The sequence below is a fragment of the Mustela putorius genome, unplaced genomic scaffold (assembly GCF_011764305.1).
Source record: "Mustela putorius furo isolate JIRA1106 unplaced genomic scaffold, ASM1176430v1.1 tig00001451_pilon_pilon_pilon, whole genome shotgun sequence".
Lineage (NCBI taxonomy): Eukaryota > Metazoa > Chordata > Mammalia > Carnivora > Mustelidae > Mustela > Mustela putorius.
In genome coordinates, this window is record NW_025421748.1 from 1754631 (window position 1) to 1776065 (window position 21435).

The 21435-nt window shown below is 53.9% G+C and overlaps 1 protein-coding gene and 1 long non-coding RNA gene across 3 annotated transcripts in view; one reads left to right on the forward strand and one right to left on the reverse strand.

Annotated features, from left to right (window-relative positions):
* RCSD1 (RCSD domain containing 1) overlaps nucleotides 1-12599 on the reverse strand; it is a 60061-nt gene extending 47462 nt beyond the window's left edge. Inside the window, exons 1-2 of one of the 2 annotated variants that reach the window (XM_045087790.1) lie at nucleotides 12402-12486; nucleotides 11952-12081 (exon numbers count right to left, since the gene is read on the reverse strand). In XM_045087790.1, coding sequence (XP_044943725.1) covers nucleotides 11952-12081; nucleotides 12402-12484 — 213 coding nt within the window. In that variant the 5' untranslated portion in view covers nucleotides 12485-12486. Of the gene's footprint in view, nucleotides 1-11951; nucleotides 12082-12401 lie in introns of both variants that reach the window. The other variant, XM_004779271.3, reaches the window with a different exon arrangement.
* Nucleotides 12600-12893: 294 nt separating this feature from the next.
* Nucleotides 12894-21435, forward strand: LOC123394104. The gene is made up of 3 exons (XR_006608885.1): nucleotides 12894-14917; nucleotides 16009-16108; nucleotides 20681-21435. It is a non-coding gene; the product is annotated as an uncharacterized LOC123394104 (long non-coding RNA).

Here is a 21435-nt window from a genome sequence, read left to right on the forward strand (position 1 = left end):
CCGTCTCCTCCTCACTTAGCTTCTCCACACCGCTGCTTCTTGGCCTCTGCACTCCTGCTGCCTGTTTAGACAAACCTTCCTGGTGTTCAGTGTCCACTCTGAAGTCGCCCTCCCACGAAGCCGTCTCCAGCTGGACCCCTTGAGGAAGCTCCCCCCGGAGAAGGTCCTCCAGCCCCAGAGCCTCGTTGCTTCCGTAACAGCCTGTGCCCTGCCTTTCTCTGCAGATGCGTCATGTGGCTTCCCATGACTACGACGCACCCTGCGCTGACCGAGTACCGTTGACATCTGGACTCCCTCTGAGAGCCCGACAGCATCTTCTCGCAGCGGGCCCAGCACACACGTGCGGGACGACTGGGCAAACGAACGCGGGTGTGTAAGCCCCGGCTCTCCCCGAGCGCTGTGCACCCTTTTCCTAAAGCCGAGCAGACGACTCTATGTGCGTCCCTGTTTAATTTCATTAGGTTGGTTTTGGCCCAGCTTCCCACCCCATATAAATCATTTTGAACTTGAGTATGTCACGTAACATATTAACTATCCTGGCTGTGGGTCATCTGGATTCTTTCTATTTTTCATTCCAGTCATTAACAAAAGTGTTTAACAAGCAGGGCTAAGGACAGAGCCTGTGGCCTGTCCCTGGAGATACGCCTCAGGAAAGACCGGAGAGGCAAAGTACAGCTCACTACGCCTCGGGCAAGGTAGCTCATCTGCTCTGAATTCTTCTTGCCAAAAAATCCTTCCTAAGACAAGTAACGTAACTGTCTGAAGAGTCAGAATGCCCTGGTTGGCATGCGAAAGCCCTGGATTCCTCCAGCCGGGCCAGCAGCTCGGGCCGACGAGGGGAACGTCAGCTCCCGACTCTCCCGTCCCTGCGGCCGTGCTCGCAGTCTCCAGATCCCACGTCCCACGCTGGCCAGCGTCCCGGCAGGGGCGCCCCGTGCGGTGGGAAAGGTGAGGACGGGTCTGGGAAGAGATCCGCAAGGTCAGTGGGAGGGGGGGCAGCCGTGCCGTTGGACTTTCTGCTTACCCTCGGCTCCCTCCTCATTCACTCGCTGCCCCATCAGGATGGACCCACACAACACACTTGCTCCCCCCCTTCCCCTCCCTTTCTCTGAAACCCATTTACCAGCCCGACTCTCCCTTCCTCTCGCAGGCTTCGGCCGCCATGGAAGCCTGCAGCCCGGATCTGCTGCTCTATGCCTCAGTCAGCCCCACTTCCCAGTTTCTGGTCTGGACTTACTGCTCCAGCACTGCCCTGAGGACCAGCCTCCTCCAGGGGCCCAGAGGGCTGTGACAGCATCCGCCAGCCCTTGCTCACACATATTCCTGGGGGAGGACTTTGCATGTCCTCCTGTCCATCTGGGTCTCAGTCAAAGCTGCGGGAAGAGCAGGGGAGGCTGTCCTCTGTTAAGTGGCTATAGAAACCGACTTCTGTATTCCAGCAAACAATCACGTCACTCCTCGTACGTGCCAGGCCCTGTTCTAAGCACCTGACACAAATCTTTAACTAATTTAATCCTCAGAACACCCTAATCCTTTAAGTACTTACTCTGATTTCCATTTAGCAGATGGGAAAACCGAGGCACAGAGAGGTCACCAGCTAGTAGTAACTGGGAAAAATCAGGATTCAAAGCCAGCTGTGTGACCCCCCGGGCCTGCATTCTTAACTCTTATCCCTGCCGAGTTTGTGCATAGTCTGCCTTCTGGTCCTCATTCAGAAGTGTGCGTTGAGAACCTACTATGCTCACTGTAGGAGAACCAGCGCCAGTGATGGAGCTTTCAGGGCTCATTGTTTCGTTGAAGAGCTACGGGGGAGTGCTGTAAAAAGAAAGTGTGGTAAAACTGCTTTTCTTTTTACCACTTTGTGCGTCCTCTGACCTAGAGAGGAAGCCTTAGCTCTGCCATAGTCACCAGTGTCACCTTCTCACACTCACTCTGCCGCCTCCCACTAGGCACAGAGAACACCAGAACCTTCCTCCAGAAGACACACTCAGGGATGTTACGACTTTCCACAGTGTCCTCTTAATAAATATTAATAATGATACCGCCAGGATTTTACATCCATGGGACAGTTTAAAGTTCCAGGGCAGTTTCATAGTTTCTTTAATATCACACATGATCTTACTTCCTTCTCAAATGAGCCCTAGAAGGTAAGTAAAACGGGTTCCCATTTTACAGATGGAGACACAAGCCAGGGCCCTAAAGCGGTTACGGACTCTGAACCCAAACTCAGGTTTCGTGGTTTCTCTGTCCACACGGCAACCCTGTCAACCCATTTCAGACGCCATGATCGGAAAAGGAAAACCCGAGGGGACAGAGGGCAGAGAGAGGTCTGTTGTCCCTTCAAAATTCACCGCCTCATTGCAGTGTCTTCGCGGGCCTTCCCTGACCTTTCCTTAAGCCTAGAGGGCAGGGCTTGTGTATATGGGTTATGCAAAAATTCAAATTCTGGCTGTTTTGTAAGGACATGCAGGAAAAAAAGCATATATTCCCTGTTCACTGCTGGGGTGGGGGGGATACCTCCAAATCAAAAACGGTGGCTATAAGCTCTGGATGGCATGGTCTGTGGAATTAGCTCTTCCAGGGCTAAGATGTCTGAAAAACATTAAAACTTTTTTTACTTATTTGTTCTTTGAGAAACACTGCAAACAGTTGCCCCTAATGGTTGATGTTTATATCTGACCAGTGTTGTCTTCCCACAGAAACAGTGCGTGTCCACCCACGGCGCCCCTCCCACCTCCCTGCCCCTCCCGGCGTGTCCCAAAGTACAGAGAAGAATTAAAATCGCTGAAAACACTCTCTGTGTTTGCGAAGCAGCCTTCATTTTCATCAGGACGAATACCTCCGACCACGGAGTTGTGTGAGTGGGTGTGAGCGGCTCGGATCCAAGTTCTCCTCCACAGTCTTCACGCCTTCGTCACCCGGACGCCGCAGTCTCCCCTCCAGACCCGGCTCCACGGGCGTCTCCTCTGCAAGTCCTGTGAGACTCCCCGGGGCACCGCCCATGCTCGTGAAACTGTCACTGCTCTCCTCATTTAGGGCACACGGGAGGGTCGCCCTTCCTTCTTCCTGTGCTTGAGTGTAGCTGTGGGCTACTTCCGACCCTCCCAGGCCGGAGCTGCAGCCAGGGAGAAGCTTCCGGAACTTTCCCTCCATCCGCCATGACAACTGACAGTGCTCCATGTGGGAGCTGCTTTGTCGACCTGGGTCCCAGGGGAAGGACAGCAACGAGCAGAGCCCCCAGCCTCACTCCTCACGGACACGCTGCTGAAAACGTGTCCTTAAATACACGAATAAAGGATGCATCAAGAATAAGGGATTTGACAGCAGAACATTAAATGAGATCGCACAAAAGGCAACTTTATAACCTTGCTAGGCACAACTCTTTCTGAAGGTGGGGATGATCCCGGATGATCTTAAGTAGCTCTGCCCAGCCTGCTAATACTGCTTTTCTCACGGGGAAGAGACCGGACCAGGAGGCGCCAATCCTTGGAGCCCCACAAAGACGCTCCCTAGCACCCTGCAGACCCCTTCTCCTGACTGTGGCTTGGACCCACGAGGACCGTGTTTGGGACCCACCCCAATACGGGTGCTGTAGGTTACCCCAAGGGCAGGAAATCAGTCACAGGGCAGACGCCCATGAGTATTCGCTGGTAATTGACTCGCGGGCAATGATGGAGACGGTGGTGCCACCCTAATGCCGGCAATAATCCAGGATTCCCTCTGTCAAAGCCCCAAGTCCCCTGTCCCTACGACGGATAGCAAGTTGCCTGTTGTCGTGGACTAGGTGGTGGCCCCCAAGAACATATGGTCACACCCTAGTCTCCAGAACCTGTGAATGTTTGGTAAAGGCTTATGGATTCAAGGTGTGGAGATCCCCCTGGATGATCAGTGTGACTCCTGCGTCTAGTGACACATGTTCCTTAGGAGAAGCACACAGAGACGGTGAAGTGAGCCCGGGGCAGAGACACACTGTGGCCACAAGCCCAGGAAGCCAGCAGCCGCCAGGACCTAGAAGAGGCGCGGGACAGCATCTCCCCTCGAGCCTCGGTGGGGAACGTGGCCCTGGGACACTGTCAAGTATCCAGGCTCCAGCACCAGGAGGATAGATTCCTATTGTTCTGAGCCGGGCAATGGCTGGCAAACTCCTCTGCCTCCTCACCAATGGCTAGCAAACTCCTCTGCCTCCACACCAATGGCTGGCAAACTCCTCTGCCTACACACACGGAAGCTCGAGGTTCTCCCCGAGGGCAGTATGCTGGGATTCTGCTGCAGGCTGGGGCTCCCAGTCACATCCCCCCGAAAACACAAGGGCTTGGCACCAACCTTGGTTTTCTCCAGTTTAGACGCTCAGGAGAGGATTCAGGCAGGACTGGGCAACGGGTCAGTGTCTGTCCCAGGAAGACCCCCCAGGAAGGCTAGTAGGAGCAGCGCCTGCGAGGTTGGGCTCCCCAGCCTTAGCCCTGACCTTTTGCCCTCACAAGCTAGAAGGATGACAACAAAAGCCCTTCCTCTCCCTGCGTGTGTCACCCCAGAAATAATGCTGCTTGCTAGGTGAAGCCTCGAAAACGGAGCCCCGCCCAGGCCTTGGGAGAGCCTCGAGGAGACGGCGCACAGAAACGAGGCCGTGAGACAGTAACGAGGATTTTCAGACACGGATCTACAGCGGCCTGTGCAGGGGAGCGTCCTGGGTGGAGGGCGGGGACGCCTGCGTCTGAGGCCCGACTTGGCCACTGGCTGGCTGAGAGAGTGACCCCTCGTGAGCATTTACGTGATGTCTCCTCATCTTTAAAGTGAGGGAACTGCAGAAATCGCTAACACTCCTTCTTGCTCTTCAAACTCGAAGCCTTAAAATTGCATTTGTATTTAAACTTCCTTTTTTGCCATGAACGTTTGCACTCGTTTCCCCGAGAAATACAGCTGGAACCTTCCAGAAGCCTTTCAGATACTTGGGGAGGGCTCTGAGTGACTCTGTAAGACATGCCTTGCCACCCGGCCTTCACTGAGGGCTGGCCCTGGGCTGGAGGAAGACAGGCTGGGCCCAGGGGCCTGTGGTCTCCCTGGGAGCACACATACGTCACGCGGGCGGCCAAAGCTTCCCCAGCGAGGAGAAAGGAGAAAACCCACCCAACATGGTGGGTTCCAGTGTTGGCTCTCCGGGAGTCTCTTCTAGGCGCTGAGCACATAATCATGTGAAGCCCCAGGACCCGCATCTGGAAAACGCAGGGAACAGGACTTTCACTGCCATCGATGTGGCTGCTCAGCAGCGGTTCCCACTATCCATGGAAACGGACCTCAAAAGCAAGCCGAGCCAGGGGCCTGGAGCCTGGGAACATAGTTCAGAGTTGGGGCGGAGCGGGGGGGAGCTGTCCCTTTAGCTCCCGTGCGTGGAGTGAACTGTGGCCGGTGGGGGTCGGAGGGGAGGCCCCGAGGAGGCCTGCAGCCCTCTGTGGCCTGTTGTGACACACAAATTCTCGGGGACCTCTGGTGTGGGTGCTGGGCTTGTGTAACAGCAGCCACAAGGCCCGGCTTCCTGTTTCTGTTGCTGGGTTTGCAGGACCCAGCCCGGACCGGCTGCTGCTGCTGGGCCCACCTCAGCTTGTCCTGGCACCAGCTTTTCAGACCGGGCACAGGGTGGGCGGCCACGGTGGGAGGAATGAGTGGGGCTGCGGTAGACATGTGAAAGGGACGAGGCGGTTTCTTGTGAGCACGGCTGTTCCCAGAAGCCTCTTTCTGACGAAGGCGAGCTCCCTGGGGGTGGCTTCTGGCGAGCCTCACAAACACATTCCCTCGGGGCCTGCAGCCTGTTTCAAACGGATTTCCTCAGCGCACTGTGCAGGTGCAGGCCCAAGGCTGTGCGCATCACGGGGTTGAAATCCCCGTGGTCGTGCACCCTGGGGCTGCCAGGAGGCTGCCATATTTGGGGGGCCGGGGAATCCCCAGCAGAGGAAGCAAGTTTTCTTTGACTGCCATGAGAGAAGCTGACTTCGAACTCCTACATACCCGAGAACTTATCAAGATAGTATCTTGTATTTCGTACATCACGTGTGCGCATCTTATTTCCCCAAACAGAAGAAAGCTCCTTTGAGGCAGGAACTGGAACTTATATTTCTCTGGGTCTCCCATCCTGTCCCCCAACTTCAAACCCTTTATCTTGCTTTGCCCTCCAGAGACAAACTGCGGGAGTCCCCAGACACACGTGTCATCTCTTGGCCAGAGGCTTTGCTCCTGTCACTCCCTCTGTCTGGAGTACTCGTCCCAATTTTCTGCACTAGAACTCCTACTCATCCCTCAAGACCTAACTGAGAAAGTGCCCCTAACAGGAAGTCCTCCTGAACCTTGGGCTGTGTATACCACTCACCCTCTGTCCTTGGGAGCTCAGACCACTCAAACTCACCTGGTAGGCGCTTGCCCCACTCCTAGACCCGAGTTCTTCAAGGCCCGGCGGAGTGAGGCATTCAACTCTGTGTCCCCAGAGCCTGACCTCAATGCCTGTTTGTTGCACCTCGTTGAAGAGAGAGGGGCCCTGCCCTGTGACTTGTTAGCCGTCAGTCATAGAAGAGCCAGTCTGGGAAAGCCTGTGATTGCTACCCTGAGGCCAGGAGGGAGGCCTTGATACGCACAAGCGGTTTCTGAACGAAGAGCTGGGGACACTGACAAAGCAGACGCTTGGCTGCTTGGTTGGAGAGAACGTCAAGTGCCAGCGTCCCTAATTCCGCCATGCTCCCTGCCTGGGGCGCCAACGTTATCCATTAAGGACGGGTTCTGATAGCCTCTCTGGAGTGTCTGCTCCCTCCCCGGGAGCTCCTGGGGCTGCTGACGGCAGTGGTTGGAAGCCCTCCTCTCAGGAAAGGATCGGGGGGGTGGGGGGGGCTCACAGGCTCGGCGCTCGTTTTCCACAATTCCCAGAAGACAGGTGCCCGAAAGACAGAAGACGGGGCACTCACTGCCGCCATGACCACGGCACGAGGGCGGATCTGTTCAGAAGAGGAGCTCCTGGAGCGCCCCAGCGCAGTGAGGTTGATGGTGGCCACCAAGCCTGAGCCCTGTGTCCGCAGGGTCCTCGCATCCGCTCGCGCAGAGGGACGAACATGTCCGCATAATGCCTGGAGGGCCAGACGCTCGGTGGACCCTGCTCTGGGATGAAACGTCACCTTCTTTCTTACGGCTCAGGCCGCACGGCCCCCCACGGCTAGCCACGCCCGAGCTGCCGGCTCTCCGGTGCGGCAGCCTCTAGTTTTCGCCTCCTGGCGTGGCAGGGTGGCCAGAGAAGGCTTCCTTCCACCCGCAGCTCTGAAATGAGTGAGCGGCGCTGGTCAAACTGCCCGCGAACCTGAAGCTATTACTAGAGGAAGGCAAGGCCGTCTTCAGATTTCTCTGGAACCTGCGGCCCTGATAAGATGACTGGGCCGCTGAGCCACCCACGGTCCGATTTCCCATGGAACTCCTGCTCTGGCTCACAGGAGGAGGCACGCGGATCAGGCTCTGAAACCTGACTCCATCCCCAGGAATGCACACTCACCCCTCCCGGAAGGGACATGGGGCCTGGGCTGCCCCCCATTCCCCCTGTCACTGCAGGCTGGCGAGAGAAAGGTGGCGGTTAAATGGAAGCCGGTGTTATTTCAAGGGTCCCGCTGAGCACCCGGGAGCCACACAGGAATGCCAGGGTGCTCGGGGACACCCACAAGTCCTCTGAGCTGAACCCCAGCTTCCAGACGCCATGCGATCCCTAACCATGACCCACGAGCTCCAGCCAGCCGCCAACGGGTGGCTCCGTGAGAGGGTGGGTCCCAAAACAGCAAAGGCTGCTGGTGAAATTGGGGTAAAAAAAAATTTAATGAAATTAAAAAAAATCAGTTTAAAAGTAGGTTACAAATGGAACACATTCTGTACACAGGGACACACACGGGTCACACAGGCTCTCCGCCCCTTCCTCCCTCTCTCTCGTCATCACTGACACCGACAGTCCGCGAGGAGGAACAGACATGACAGCCCCGTAATCTCTGCGTACCATTCACACACAAGGTTCAGCATGAATAAACGCTCCGTGAACAGATGAGGAACAAAAGATATCTGGACACGACCGGGCGTAGCCTCAGAGGAAAGGAATCATTAGCTGTCCCCATCCAAACTAGAAATTAATGATCTGTTCAGTGGCAAGAAAGTTCAGTCACAGACATTCACCTAAATAGCAGACATGTGGTTGTGGGACACAAGTTTAATTTTCATGTCTCTACTAGTCAGCGAGCAAATGAAGGATTTCATCCGTGAAGATTAAAATTCTTTGCCAGCTATTTCGTAGAGCCTATGATTTACAGCTGAACAACTAAGAACATTAATTTGCTTCAGGTGTCCTACGTCTCTTGCTCCTTCTCTGATGTACTCCTCCGGCTCCATCCACAGCGATGGGCCCGTCAGCTGCTCCAGAGAAACTCGAGTACATCAGGGGACATCTGACAGAGAGAGATCTGAGAAATACGGAGGCCTGTATTTCTCGTGGGGCGCTGAGCATTTCAAAACCAATATACCTAAACCTTGCTTTTTAAAACAAATCTGATCTTCTCCCCATCATTAATTAATCTCTGGTCATTCAGAAAGCATTTACTGAGTGTCTGTTGGGCCTTCCGGGGAAAGAGCCAGCGGGGCAGACGATGACCAGTGCACCTAGTACTGGGATCCCGCTTGCTTGCACAAAGTGCTCCGGGGAGACAGCTGCAGAGTCTGAGGGCATCTGGGAAGGCTTCCCAAGGCGGCGGCACTGGAGATGTGGACTGAGGTGACAAAGAGTTCCCTGTTTCTGGTAATTCATTTATCAAGCAAACCTCTCCTGAGATGTGAGGTGACTGTGATTGGAGGCACTGTGCGCGTCTCTGGAGGCCGGAAGACCCACAGGACAGATCTCGCTTACGAAAGGCGTGTGGGCTTACGTCAAAGCTGCGCTCTTCCCCTTGGTGTCTTGGGGAGCTCAACGCTTCTGGGCACCCTGTGAGCTCAAGCATGGTGGTCATTTCTGATTTCTCCTTTGACACATGGTCTTTACTCTTCCCTCTTTTCCATCCTACTCTCTCTTGAAGGCGGAAACAGTGTGGACACTCGGAGAAGCGTCTCAGCCTGGTTCCCTTGCTCACTCCAGGAACTGGCATTTTTGCCAGTCCATCTCTGCTTCCTCATGACCGCCATCTTCCTAAAGGCCCTGTGGAGTTTCCTGCTCTCTGCAGAGTAGAACCCAGGGCCATCCACTCTCTGGCCTCGGAGGCCTGCAGCTGGCCTCTGTCTGAATTAGAAAAAGGCACCCTTTTGGGGGCATAGCTAGACAAGGAGACTTTGTATGAAGAAAAAGTAACCCTTTCGTCCAGATGGCTTGGATTCCAGCTCCCACTCACCCACTTGGCCAGCATCCACTAACTTGGAGGCCCTGTGGTTTTATCTTATTACTTTCATTTTTTTCCCTTGATGCTTCCCTGCCTTCCTCTCCAGCCAGCTGGCCCACTTTCCTGAACAGAGCTGGCATCTTCTCCCCGTACCCATTGCTTGCCTCCTCACCACCCAGCTTTCTTTGAAGGCTTCGGCCAGGTCTCACCTCAAAACACCAGAATACTCATGATCGGCAGGAATCATTCGTTTGGCACTCACGCATTTGAGAACACATACATGACAGGATCTAGTAAGCCTCATTCGGCCTACCGCATTGTGAGCTTTTGAAAGAGGGCTTAATGAGGGCTGAAGTAATGACTGATATCAGTAACAGTGACTTAAAAAAAAGAAAAGAAAAAAAGAACAGGGTTCCCAAAGACTTGCACGAGGTAGGCTGGTTCTAGAGAATGAATGTTGAGTAAGCCTTGTTGATGCGATTTGAATTCCTCATACTGAGAAGTCATATAAGTCAGTCTCTCCCCAGACAGAGAGGTGCCTTCTTGCCTCAAAAGTGGGTTTCACCTCCCAAAAGAGGGGTTTGCTCTGAGGTTTGCCAGGAGCTCCCCAACCCCACTCCCGCATATCATGTCCCACCAGGAAAAGTCTACTTCCTGGCTACAAACCACCACTTCCCCAGCCTGTCCGTTTCTTCTTTACTTCCTTCTCCAGAGCTAGGGGCTGCACTGTTTTTTCAGTCGTTTTGACAAAGAAACTTCAAAAGCAGTCACTGCCAATCAGCAATCCGTGCCCCGTGCAAAAACCCCCGCAACGGACAGGCTTCCTGGCTGACTGAGTGGTTCCCTCCCAGCCCCGGCTTGGGAAAATCCCCCAGCAGCGACTACCCTGCTCCCTTTGTAGACCGGAGGGCCTGGCCTTTCCCCGGCCCCAGCCACACAGGAAGTCGCTCAGGTGACAGTTCAGGGCCTCTGCCACACACCTTCCTTCCTCAGCTGAGAGAGGACCTGAGAGAAGGGCAGTGCCATTGTCTTCCCGGAGCAAAGTTCACACTCGGATTTGGCCCCCAAGCAGCAACAGGCTTTTAAGCCTAAGGCTTGCTTTGCTCTTATCCCCAGTCCATTTCTGCAAGATACCAGATGGGTCTTATGTCATACCCAACCTCCAGCCTAGGGGCTGAGGCCTCCTGTACTCTCCCAGAGGAGGGAATCCACTTCTCAAGCCACTGCTTTGGGAGCCTTCATTCACAGCCCCCCCCCCACAAGCTGAGCGCCCCAATCGAGGCCATCTCCCTCCTCCGCCCCAAAGCTGTAGCCAGCGGGGACAACCCTGATGCTCTGCTCTTGGAGCGCTTGGGCAGACCCGGAAGCCATCTGTGGAGCTTTGCCTTGTGGGCTGCCTGCGCCCTTCCCCAGCCCTGATCTGCACGAGCTTCCCAGGCTTATCAGTGTTTCTCTGGAGGGCGGATCCCACACTCTAAGGCACCCTGAAGACGACCCTGCTCCTCGAAGACAACCAGTGCAGCGGGATGTCTGAGTGTAGGGTGCCTGCTCAAGACAGACCCAGAGCCCTGCAGAGTCACAGGGCTTCACAGGCCCAGCCGGGGTCATGGCTCAGGAGAGCCGGCCAGGCCTCCGGGGCTGCAGAGCCTGCAGCGGGACCGGAAGGACACTGAGTCGTGACTGCTGCGGGCTACAGCCCCAGGAGCAACCTTCTTCCTCTGGATTGTGGGTGGGAATCACCTAAGCAGCTGTCGAACATTTGCGCCTTCTCCTTCCGCCTGTTCCCAAAGTCCCCTCCCGCGAAGACCGGCTCAGGGCTAGACGTCCGGTCTCTGTTTCCAGGGGAAATGGGCGGAAGCCTCGGAACTGGGAGGAGGGCGGGACAGGGGAGCACAGCGGGCGCCCCTGCACTGGGGGGACGCCCGCACCGCACCGAGGCCGGAGGCGGGAGCAGCACCAGGACCGAGCCGCAGGGAAGCGGGGCGGGGTGGGGGGCGCTCACCCCGGGGCGCCCCGCAGATGCGGCCCTAACCCTCTCGGCGGCCCGGCTGGGGAGGCAGGGGCTGACCAGGTGCGGGGCCGGCTGCCCCGAGCCGAGCTTTCCCAGAGTTCCGGAAGATGTGGCGGACAGAGAGGGCTCGGGAAGCGGGAGGACTGTCCTAAAGGTCACTGCTCCGTCGGGAGGGAAGCCCGGAGCCCGACCCAGAAGCGCCCGCGGCGCCGGGTCTGCTTCTCGCCCAGCGCCCGCCTCTTCAGACCCTGGGTTTCTGCTTCGCCACGATTTCTTTTTCTTTTCTTTTTTTGGCCCCGCATGTTTGCCCGCGCGCGGACTCACTTTCTAACTCGGGGGCGCAGAGGTCCTGAGGCCAACACCTGGCGCGCCCGCGGCCCCTGCCCCGCGCGCCCTCCAGCCCGGCGCCGTGCGGTCGGGGCGGGGGTCGCGGGCGGCCGGAGCCCCGCAGCGGCGCCCCCGCGCGCCCGCCGCCCCCCCGCCCCCGCCGCCCCCTGCGCCCGCCCGCCGCCCCGCCGCCGCCCCGCCGCCGCCCCGCCGCCCCCCTGCGCCCGCCGCCCCGCGCGCCGTACCTCCATGGCCTCCAGGTGCCGGCTCCGCGGCGGCCGCGCTCGCTGTGCGCTCGGCTCCGCGCCCCGGGCCCGGCTGGGTGAGGGGCGGCGGCGCGCGGCTGCCTGGCTCGGGACTGCGGGCGGCCCGGCCCTGCGCGAGAGCACGAGGAAGGGGGAGGCCGCGGGAGGGGGAAGGGGTGGGGAGCGGGGGAGGGAGGCCGGCGATCGGGGTTTAAATTTAGACACAAATCTAAACAGATACTGTCCCCTCCCAGGGCAGGACTCGAGCGGGGGAGTCGCGACTCCATTCATCTGCCCAAACATGGGGATGGGACAGGCGCCTGCCCCGCGCCCGCGCAAGTGTCTGCGGGACCCTGGGGTCGGCCCCGCGGCCGCCCTTCCCCAGCTGCCCGCCCGCTACAATGCGCTCGTCCTGCCCTCAGCGCCAAGCCGCTCTTCCATTCTCGTCACCTTTTCTCTTTCCCTCCTTGACGTGCGACCTCCTCGTGCGAAAGACACGGCGGCGTCCAGGTCACACCCGGGGTTCCGGGCATCCTTGCGTGGGAGTGGGAGACCCCCGCATGCGGCTGCGTCTCTCAGGCGGGAGCTCTTCCCACCGAGCCTCCAGCGCTCCGCGTGGGACCCACGGGACCCCTTTCCTATTTTCATCCCTTATCCTTCCCACGCGCACGGTCGCGTTTGCAGGAAACCCCTCTCGTTCCGACCGCCTCTCGGCTGTGTGCGGGGCGGGGTGGGGGGCACAGGGACTCCAAGCAAGGATTTTCACGTCGCTTGTAGCATTACATCTTTTTCCCTCCCCCTGATTTGGTGGATGCATTGGAATCTGTGGGAATTTCAGCTCCCACAAGCTGCTCGCTAAAGGGCCTTTTCGCCGTTCCTATTAAATAGAGTAAAGGGCGGGACCCTGAACCTCGGATTCCAGATTCCCGGAAGACCCAGCACAGCAGCCCTCCCGCAGGGCTGTCCCAGCAGAGGCTGAAGAACAGAAGGAGGCTGCGTGGGAGGGGCTGGTGCGGGACCTGGAATCTGCAGGAAGTTCTTTCTCTGCTCCCAGCGTGTGTACTGGCCGCCAGCTCTAAGGGCCCCTTCTGGATCCCCCGCCCCCTCCCCACTCCCAGGACGGAGAGAAGAGGGGGAGATGCTTGCAAGGACTGCGAATGGAAGGGGACTGGCTGGCAGGGAGAGGCGCCTCGGTGTCCCGCCTCGGTGTCCCGCCGCGTAGGCCAGCCCTGCTCCCATCCCCAAGGCCTCACCCATGGTCGCGCCCAGCAGGGAGGGCGAACAGTGTCAGAGAGCAGCAGGAGGGTGGGCGACAGTGAGCCCTGTTAGGGAAACCTAGGGAGAATCCCGGAAAGCAAAGAAGTGGAGAGTTTGCTCGCAGGAGGAAGGACTGCTCTAGGACTGCTCTGATGCAGCCGTTCCTTCCAACACCACTGGTGTCCCCTGGGCACTTAGACTGCTGCTTCGGGTGCCAGTCTTAGCAACATGACCTTCTTCCCATCATAGAACCTGCCAAAAGCCTGACTTTCTAAAACATGAACAGCCTGAATGCCGACGTGTTTTCCAGGTCTGAATATAGGGGCAAGACCTCAATTTCGGAAACGGACAGTGGGTTGAATTCCAGCTCTGCTACTTTCTCGCTGGGCTTCCTCTGACAAGTCATTTAACCTCTCTGATCCTGAGCTTCCTCACGGATACAGTTCAGTCGGCCTCTGAGAAGAGTAGCTGTTTTAATACTGCTCAGCTTTGTGTACAAGCTCAAATAAATAGTGACCAGATATTTCTTTTATTTCGGGCAGGGCATTCTGGGGGCCCATGAAAGGGCCCCCTGCCCCCAGGAATTAAGGGTATGTCCCCTTGGCAGCAGGGAAGGACATCTCCTGATACCTTACAGGGAAGGACACCTCCTGATACCTTACAGTAGGCACTTGTTCCTGTGACCGGTTTCCTTTCTTCCTTTTAAAGGTGCAGGACTGAGCGGGTGACAGAACAGTCTCTTACCATGTTTCCTAACCCTGACTCGTGGGGCCTTTGTCTCTCCACCTCTATCTCATCTTCTGCTGGGCTCAGAATGGGGCTGCCCCAGCACAGGTTTCTGGCTTCAGAAACAGGAGGGCGGAAGTGCCTACCCACCGGAAACCGTTAGGCCCAGAGAGCGTCACAGCCGCCCAAGTACCTCGCAGCTGCACCCACGCCCTGCTCACGCCTTCCCCTGCCCAGCGAGAGCCCATGGCCCAAAGCGCAGTCAAGCTGCACCTCTGCCATGTTCTGGGGTCTCGGGACCTGCCGAGTGGAAAGCGGCTGTGGGGCTCTCTGGGGCTCTCTGGGGCTCTCTTCCACTAGAGGAAGGAGTGGAAACCAGGGAGAGAGGGGTGGAGGACAGCATAGCCCTGCGCTCACTTCAGCAGCCATGAGCATGTGTGGGGCTGTGCTCCCCTTCTTTCTCCCTCCTGCCCCTCCAGAATATCCCCAGAAGCCAGAACGGACACAACCCAGCTGGTAAATACTCTATTTTTGCTGGGTCACCTGGGGTTGTGCCTTGCTGCTCTTGTGACAGCCTAAGGGGAAGGGAAAGTGGCTCTGAGAGGGTTGTTCCCCTTCCTCTCTGGGGGGCTCGTTGTCTCTCATCAGGACCCACTTCCTTTACTTTCTCCCATGCCTCCTTCAGATACCCCTGCTGTCTGACCAGCCAAGCAGTAAGTAGAGGCCAGTGCAGAAGGAAGTACAAAGAACACCAGACACGTAGCTGGGGCAGGGGAGTGTGTGTGTCGTGGAGCCCTTGTTACCATGGGCAGCCATAGACACAAAGCAGGTCCTTGAGGGATATCTGGTGAATGAATGAGTGCGTAAGGAAGTGGAGCAAATTAGGAGAATCTTTGTCATCAAATCAAAGACAAAGCCCTTTCCATAGATGGGTCCCCAGTGAAAGAAAAGACCCACTGGGAGAAAAGATCATGAAGACCATGGTAAGTTAAGCAGTAACTCCATGAGTTTTTGAGCAGAATTGTCAAGAGCTCAATCAATCAGTTCTTGGTGGCGACACCATACTGCTGATCATCCGTTTCTAAAATGAAGAGCAAGAAACAAATATTCTTTCATGACTGCAAATATTAACTCAAAAAAATAATATATACGCATGCACACACTTCAGCTCTAAATTCTGGGAATGTGGCAAAAACAAAACAACTAATTTTGCCCTAAGTGACTATCATTGAGGAATAGAGTTGAGAATGCTGAAATGAAAGCATAAAGGCTTAGGGGTTTTGTGTGTTAAAGGAGTGACAACGGAGGGTTTCCCAGAGGCAGAAGATGGAAGGGGGTAGCTGTTTCAATGCGTGGAAGGTAAGTGGAGTCTGAAGGCAGCAGGGTGGCAACAAGCCACAGGGAAGATGTTCCAATGTGCAGAAGACTGTCAGGAGGGATTGGAGATGGCATGGGGAAGGCTTTGACTGGCCCTTCAGGGATCAGGAGATTGGCTACATAGGGAAGTTGAGCAAATAAGTTGATATAGTGAGGCCTATGGGAGCCAGGTTTCTGGGCAAGGGAGGTACAAACATGTGGGAGGCGGAAGGGACTAGAATGAACTCTGGTGCTGGAGTGGATGGGAGGTAGTGGTGTGAAGGCATGGTTTGCAGTCTGCAGATGGCTGTGGACATCAATGTATATATATACACACACGTATTTCTTAGTTGAAGCCACCGATGGAGCTGAGGGGCAGTGACACCCCAGCGGCAATCAGTGCACACAGAGCCCAGATCTTGGTTTCTAAATACCGTTCTCCACTAAAGGAACCAGGTCTTGTGGAAGAAAATGGCTGATTATAGGGCTGGGGCAGATAAAATACGAGATTAGCCTGGAACATCTTTTTTTCACAGAAAATATGGAGGTTCTCAATGAATGACAGAGGAGTGTTAAAAGGACCAAGAACTCTGCAGGAGTTCCCCCTGGCAATGTTGGGATAATTTGGGGTAATTTAAGAATCGGAAGAAATAATGGTAGCGATGAGGTGTAACCCATGAAATAAAATAGAAGTTCCTGACTCCAAACTAATGACCAGGTGAGTCAGCGGAGAGAAACCTCTCAGAACATCATTGAACAAACGGGACAAAGATTGGAAGAAATTTGCTGTACGACAATCATCATAGGTATAATTTCAGGTAAGAAATACTACTGGAGGGGCCCCTGGGCAGCTCAACCGGTTAAGGTCTGCCTTTGACTCAAGTCACGATCCTGGGGGTCACCAGTGGGAGTCTGCTCCCCAGCAGGGAGTCTGCTTCTTCCGCTTCCTCTGACCCTCTCCCCGCTGTGCACACACACTCTCTCTCAACTAAATAGATAAAATCGTACAAAAAATACTATTGGATGCTAAATCTGGAGGGTAAAAATGAAATGAGGAATGGGATTTTCATAATTTAAAAACATCCCCCTTACAAGATACTCATTAGTTACAAAAGGGAAAAAGCACATTCACAGAGAACAAACCTAACAGACATCATATTAATCAAGTGATTGAAGTAAATATGACCAACGGGGGGACAAATTGACATCACATGCTACTCAACAGGATACAGGAGCCTAAGATCGCTTCTGGAATGTTCTTGCCCAAAGTGCATAGACTCAGTCTAAAGCTGAAGAAACACTGGAGAAGCTAGATAGGAAGATGTTCCTCAAAGTGGTCTGTTCCTCAAAGGGTCCTAGGCTGAAGGAGATGACAGTGACGGGACCACTGTTCAACGTGTGGTTCTGGTCGGCTCCTTCGACTGTATAGTCAAGTAAAGGGTTATTGTATATACATTATATACACATACATACACATCATGGCAATGTACGCTTTAAGTATCTTATAGTGTTATTAGTGAATTATGCCTCAGTAGAGCTGAGAAAAAGAGAAATTATTAGGATAATTGGCAAAACTGCAAGGAATCCTGGGTGAAGGATATGTGGGGTTCTTTGTACTTAGCTTTTCTTGATGTTTAAAGTTATTTTAAACTGAAACATGAAGGAAAAAGCTGGGGGGGGGGACTGAACTGTCCCATTTGTTTGATTTCAGTGGACTCCCTGCCTAGTCCCTCCACTGTCTGTTCCTCCCCATTCCACCTCCACCCCAGACATCCCCAGGGTGGCAAGGGCCCCGGTGTCCCCAGTGTCCCTGATGCTGGAGAGAGAGAACAGTCAGAGAGCACCTAGTATGACAGCAGAAGGAGATGGGAAGGGGAGAGGATCCAAGCCTTCCTTGGCACAGCTAGCTCTGTGTGGCTGTAGCAAACTCATGGATCTTTATGATTTTGGGGGAGAGGTTTAATTGAAGAAGAAGAAGAAGAAGAAAGAAGAAAGAAGAAAGAAGAAAGAAGGAAACAACCAAAGAGCCAAACTGGACCGAGGGAAGTCTGTGCACACCCACAGAGACCCCGCTCGCCTCCAGGGCCCCAAAGAAGGGGCTGGCGTCCGAAGCTGCAGCAAGGGCCCGTCAGGGATTTCCCAGGGTGGGGCAGGGGAAGCCCAGCGAGTGCACTGGTCTGATTACCCATGCCAAGGAGCAGTGTTGACAGAAACCTGAAGAGGGTGGTCTGGAGGCCCCAGCAGACTGTGGGCTTCTTCTGAGGCAAGTTCCATGTTTAGGAGGGAAAATCTTGTAGCCCTACAAGAAACTCAAACCTCTTCAACCTTATTGTATCATCCCGAACACCTGAACCCCAGCCTCACCTCTGGCTGTCAATTAGAATGACCCAAGGAGCTTTGGAAAAAAGTATCTATGCCTGGGCCTCACCCCTAGTCAATAGGGAGTGACACCTGGTAATAGTTTTTTTTTTAATTAAAAAATATATTTTTTGAAGATTTTATTTATTTGAAAGAGAGAGAGACTGTGTACCCCACCCAGAGATGAGGTTGGGGCGGGAGTCAGGGGGAGAGGGAGAAGCAGACCCCTGCTGAGCAGGGAGCCTGAAGTGGGCTCAATTCCAGGACCCCAATGTGGGCATGATCCCAGGAGCCCAGGATCATGACCTGAGCTGAAGGTAGACCTTGACCTGCTGAGCCACCCAGTGCCTCCTGCCTCCCCGCCTACCCGCCCCAGCCCTTTTAAGCTTCTGTAAAGAAGTAAACCCAGAATAGTCTAAGACAAGTGAGGAAAAAAATTTCTTCTTTCCAGAAATTGGTTTAGAGAGAAATAAGTGAGATTTTGGTTAATGAGATTAAAGGGGAAAACTTTATGATTTCTGATAAGGACACAGAGAGGAGGAGATGCCCTGTAAATATGGGGTATTTTCTTATTTAATATTATCCCCAGAACAGGAGCAACCATTTTGCTACCATGAGAAAAGCTGGGAAGAGCCCAAATGCAAGCTCCATGAAGACAGACTTTGTTTCTTTCTGGTCAGTGTCGATCCCATGTACCTAAATCAAGGCCGGCACAGCTAGGTCTTCAGTAAATATTCACCAAATAGTCGTTCACCAGGGACTGCTGAGGCACTGACCCGGCCAGTTGTGGAGGGACTATCCCCTGATTTCTTCCTACGTGAAGTGATACATTTCTTTGTGGTTTAAGCATTTGAGTACAGTGTTTTGTTATAGCTGAAAGCATTCCAATGATTAAGATAGATACAAATTTACAAGAAGACAAAGTCAGACTTACATACCAGCTCGGGCAAAGCTGCATTCCTCAAAAAAGTGTTCAGCGGAGATAGAGAAAGAGCCGGGCATGGGAGGAGGGAGAAGGAACGCACACACCCATACGCACACCCACGCGCACAAACAGAGGTGGGAGAAGGAGGCAGAAGAAGAGAGGGGCGACCTGAATAATACCTATTGGGGAGGAAAAAATTTAGTTTGAAAAAATTAGAGTAATCACTGTCAGAATTTGAAGTGTCTTAATTCCTATCTGAATTTTGGGCATCGGATGTGGCTAATCCTCTATCGTTCCTTATTGTCCCCTCCCAAAGATTTTATTTATTTACTCATTTTAAAGAGAGAGTGAGCACAAGCAAGGGGAAGGGGGGAAGAATCTCAACCAGACTCAGGCCAAGAGCAGAGCCTGACTCAGGGCTCCATCCCACAACCCATGAGATCCAGACCTGACCCAAAACCAAGACCCTCAACAGACAGGGCCACTCGGGCACCCCTATCTTGCCTTCTTCTTCTTCTTTTTTTTTTTTTAAAGAGCTTACTCATTTATTTGGGAGAGAGAGTGCATGCAAGCGGGAGAGAAGAACAGAGGAAGAGAGACAGGCAGACTCCACACTGACTGTGGGGCCTAGGGCGGGGCTTGATCTCACGACCCTGAGAGCATGACCTGAGCTAAAACCAAGAGTTGGGTATTTAACTGACTGAGACACCCAGGCGCCCCTCTTTCCTGATTCTTAAAAGGAAAAAGAACTAACTTCTTCTAGAAAAAAAGGGAACCTATTTACAGAATTAAAAGTACATATTTTTAAAGTGTATTTTCATAGGGTAATTCATATCACAATTTCTTTTAGGATATTTTTAGTGATGTTAAGTGCTGTTGCAGTTTTGCCAGTAAAGGCATTTACTAATATGAACCGGCATCTTGGATTGGGCAGGAGTTTGTCCAACGCTGGAGGTTACCCACATGGCCTTCAGATAAACACCTGCAATGGTTCTGAACCGTAAAGTGAAACGGGTCATGAGGAAGTGTAGTGCCCAAGTCCCGCCTACCACCCGTCTCCTTAGCGCTCTCTACATGGACAACAGGAGAAGAACGACTTCTTTCTTTCTTTCTTTTCTTCGAAGGGATTTTATTTATTTATTTGTCAGAGAGAGCGAGCACAGGAGCAGGGGGAGGAGGAGGCAGAGGGAGAAGCAGGCTCCAAGCTGAGCAAGGAGCCTGAAGCAGGACTCCATCCCAGGACTGCAGGATCACGACTTAAGCCAAAGGCAAACGCTTAACCAACTGAGCCATCCAGCATGCCCTAAGTGGAAAATGTTCTGCACACTCCATGCTCATTTTTCAACCCCAGCAAAGTGCACATTTGCAAAAATTATTAAAAACCTGTGTCCCCACCTGTTAGCTTCTCTTTTGCTCTTGGAGCAGTCTCGCTGTTCACCCTTTTGTTAGGACAGAAAGCTGGGAATCATTCTTTTTTTTTTTTTTTTTAAAGATTATTTATTTATTTATTTGACAGAGAGAGAGATCACAAGTAGGCAGAGAGAGAGAGAGGAGGAAGCAGGCTCCCTGCTGAGCAGAGAGCCCGCCACAGGGCTCAATCCTAGGACCCTGGGATCATGACCTGAGCAGAAGGCAGCGGCTTTAACCCACTGAGCCACCCAGGCGCCCCTGGAATCATTCTTGATTCTTCTCTCATCTTTACCAGTAAAGTGCTACCATTCCAACTCCGAGACCCCCAGCCATTGAACGTGAACTCACACCGTTTCCTGACAAGGCCTCCACTTACCTCTCTGGCCCCTTCTTCAGCAGAGAACACCCAGTCCTCAACACTCCAGGCGTCCTGAACTGCTTTCAGGTCTCTGAAAGAGCTCTGTCTTCTGCCTGAAACACAGTTTCTTCCTTTGCCCAGAGCAAACCCTTATCCATTCCTCAGTCCCAGGTCGATCTTCCTCCAGGGAGTAGGGTCCTGAGTAGGGCCCTTCCCCCATTCTCGGGCCTCCCCCTGCCCCCAGAGACAGCTTCCCACTCGTACCTCCTGCCTGTCCTCTTCCTGTCTTTGAGAGAGTTGCTTTCTAACTGCTTGTTTGCTTCCTTTATCCTCTCCTAGAACTTGACACTTAATGAAGGCACATTCTGTTCTCCTTGGTCAAAGTTCTGTGATCAAGACCAGTTCCACTGTGGTGAGTAAATACATGTTGGAAGAACGAATGGACACGGGCACCCAAGCAGAAGCAGCAGCTAACCCACACGGCGGTCCGCTTCCTCAGCGGCTGCCGACAAACGTAGGAAGAGCAGAAAGAGAAGACATTGAGGGAACACGGAGGGTTAGGAAGGTCAGCATGGAAACCGGACTTCCTGGCTCCCCCTGTGTGACTTCGATCAAGTTACATAACCATTCCCCCCCATTTCTCTGTCTGTGAAGTCATAGAACTGATCCCATAGAGCTGTAGGGATTAAGTGAGTTAATACGTGGGAAATGCTTAGTATGGTTGCTGGTGAGTCGTAAGCGTGATGAGAGCTGGAGTGTTCCTGATACAGTACTGTTGGGAGCGGCTGCCGTCCTGTGTCCGGAAGAAGACACCATCGCTATGGCCAGGGTCCTTCTAACGTGCATCCGTCATGTCCGTCTCTCAATGCCAAGCCTCCACTGATGATTTCCACCTACTTCTATGAAGTCTTCTGCTTGGCGGCAGCCTCACCTTGGAGGACAGATGCATCTTTCTCTCATTTCTCCTCATTTGTACTGTATTCGACAGTTCTTGGATATTCTAAGTTCGGATTCAGTTCTGCATTTTTTTGCTTGCACGTGCCAGAAAGGCGGGGGAGGGGAGGAAGGGGTCCCGAATCTCAATTCTGAATAAA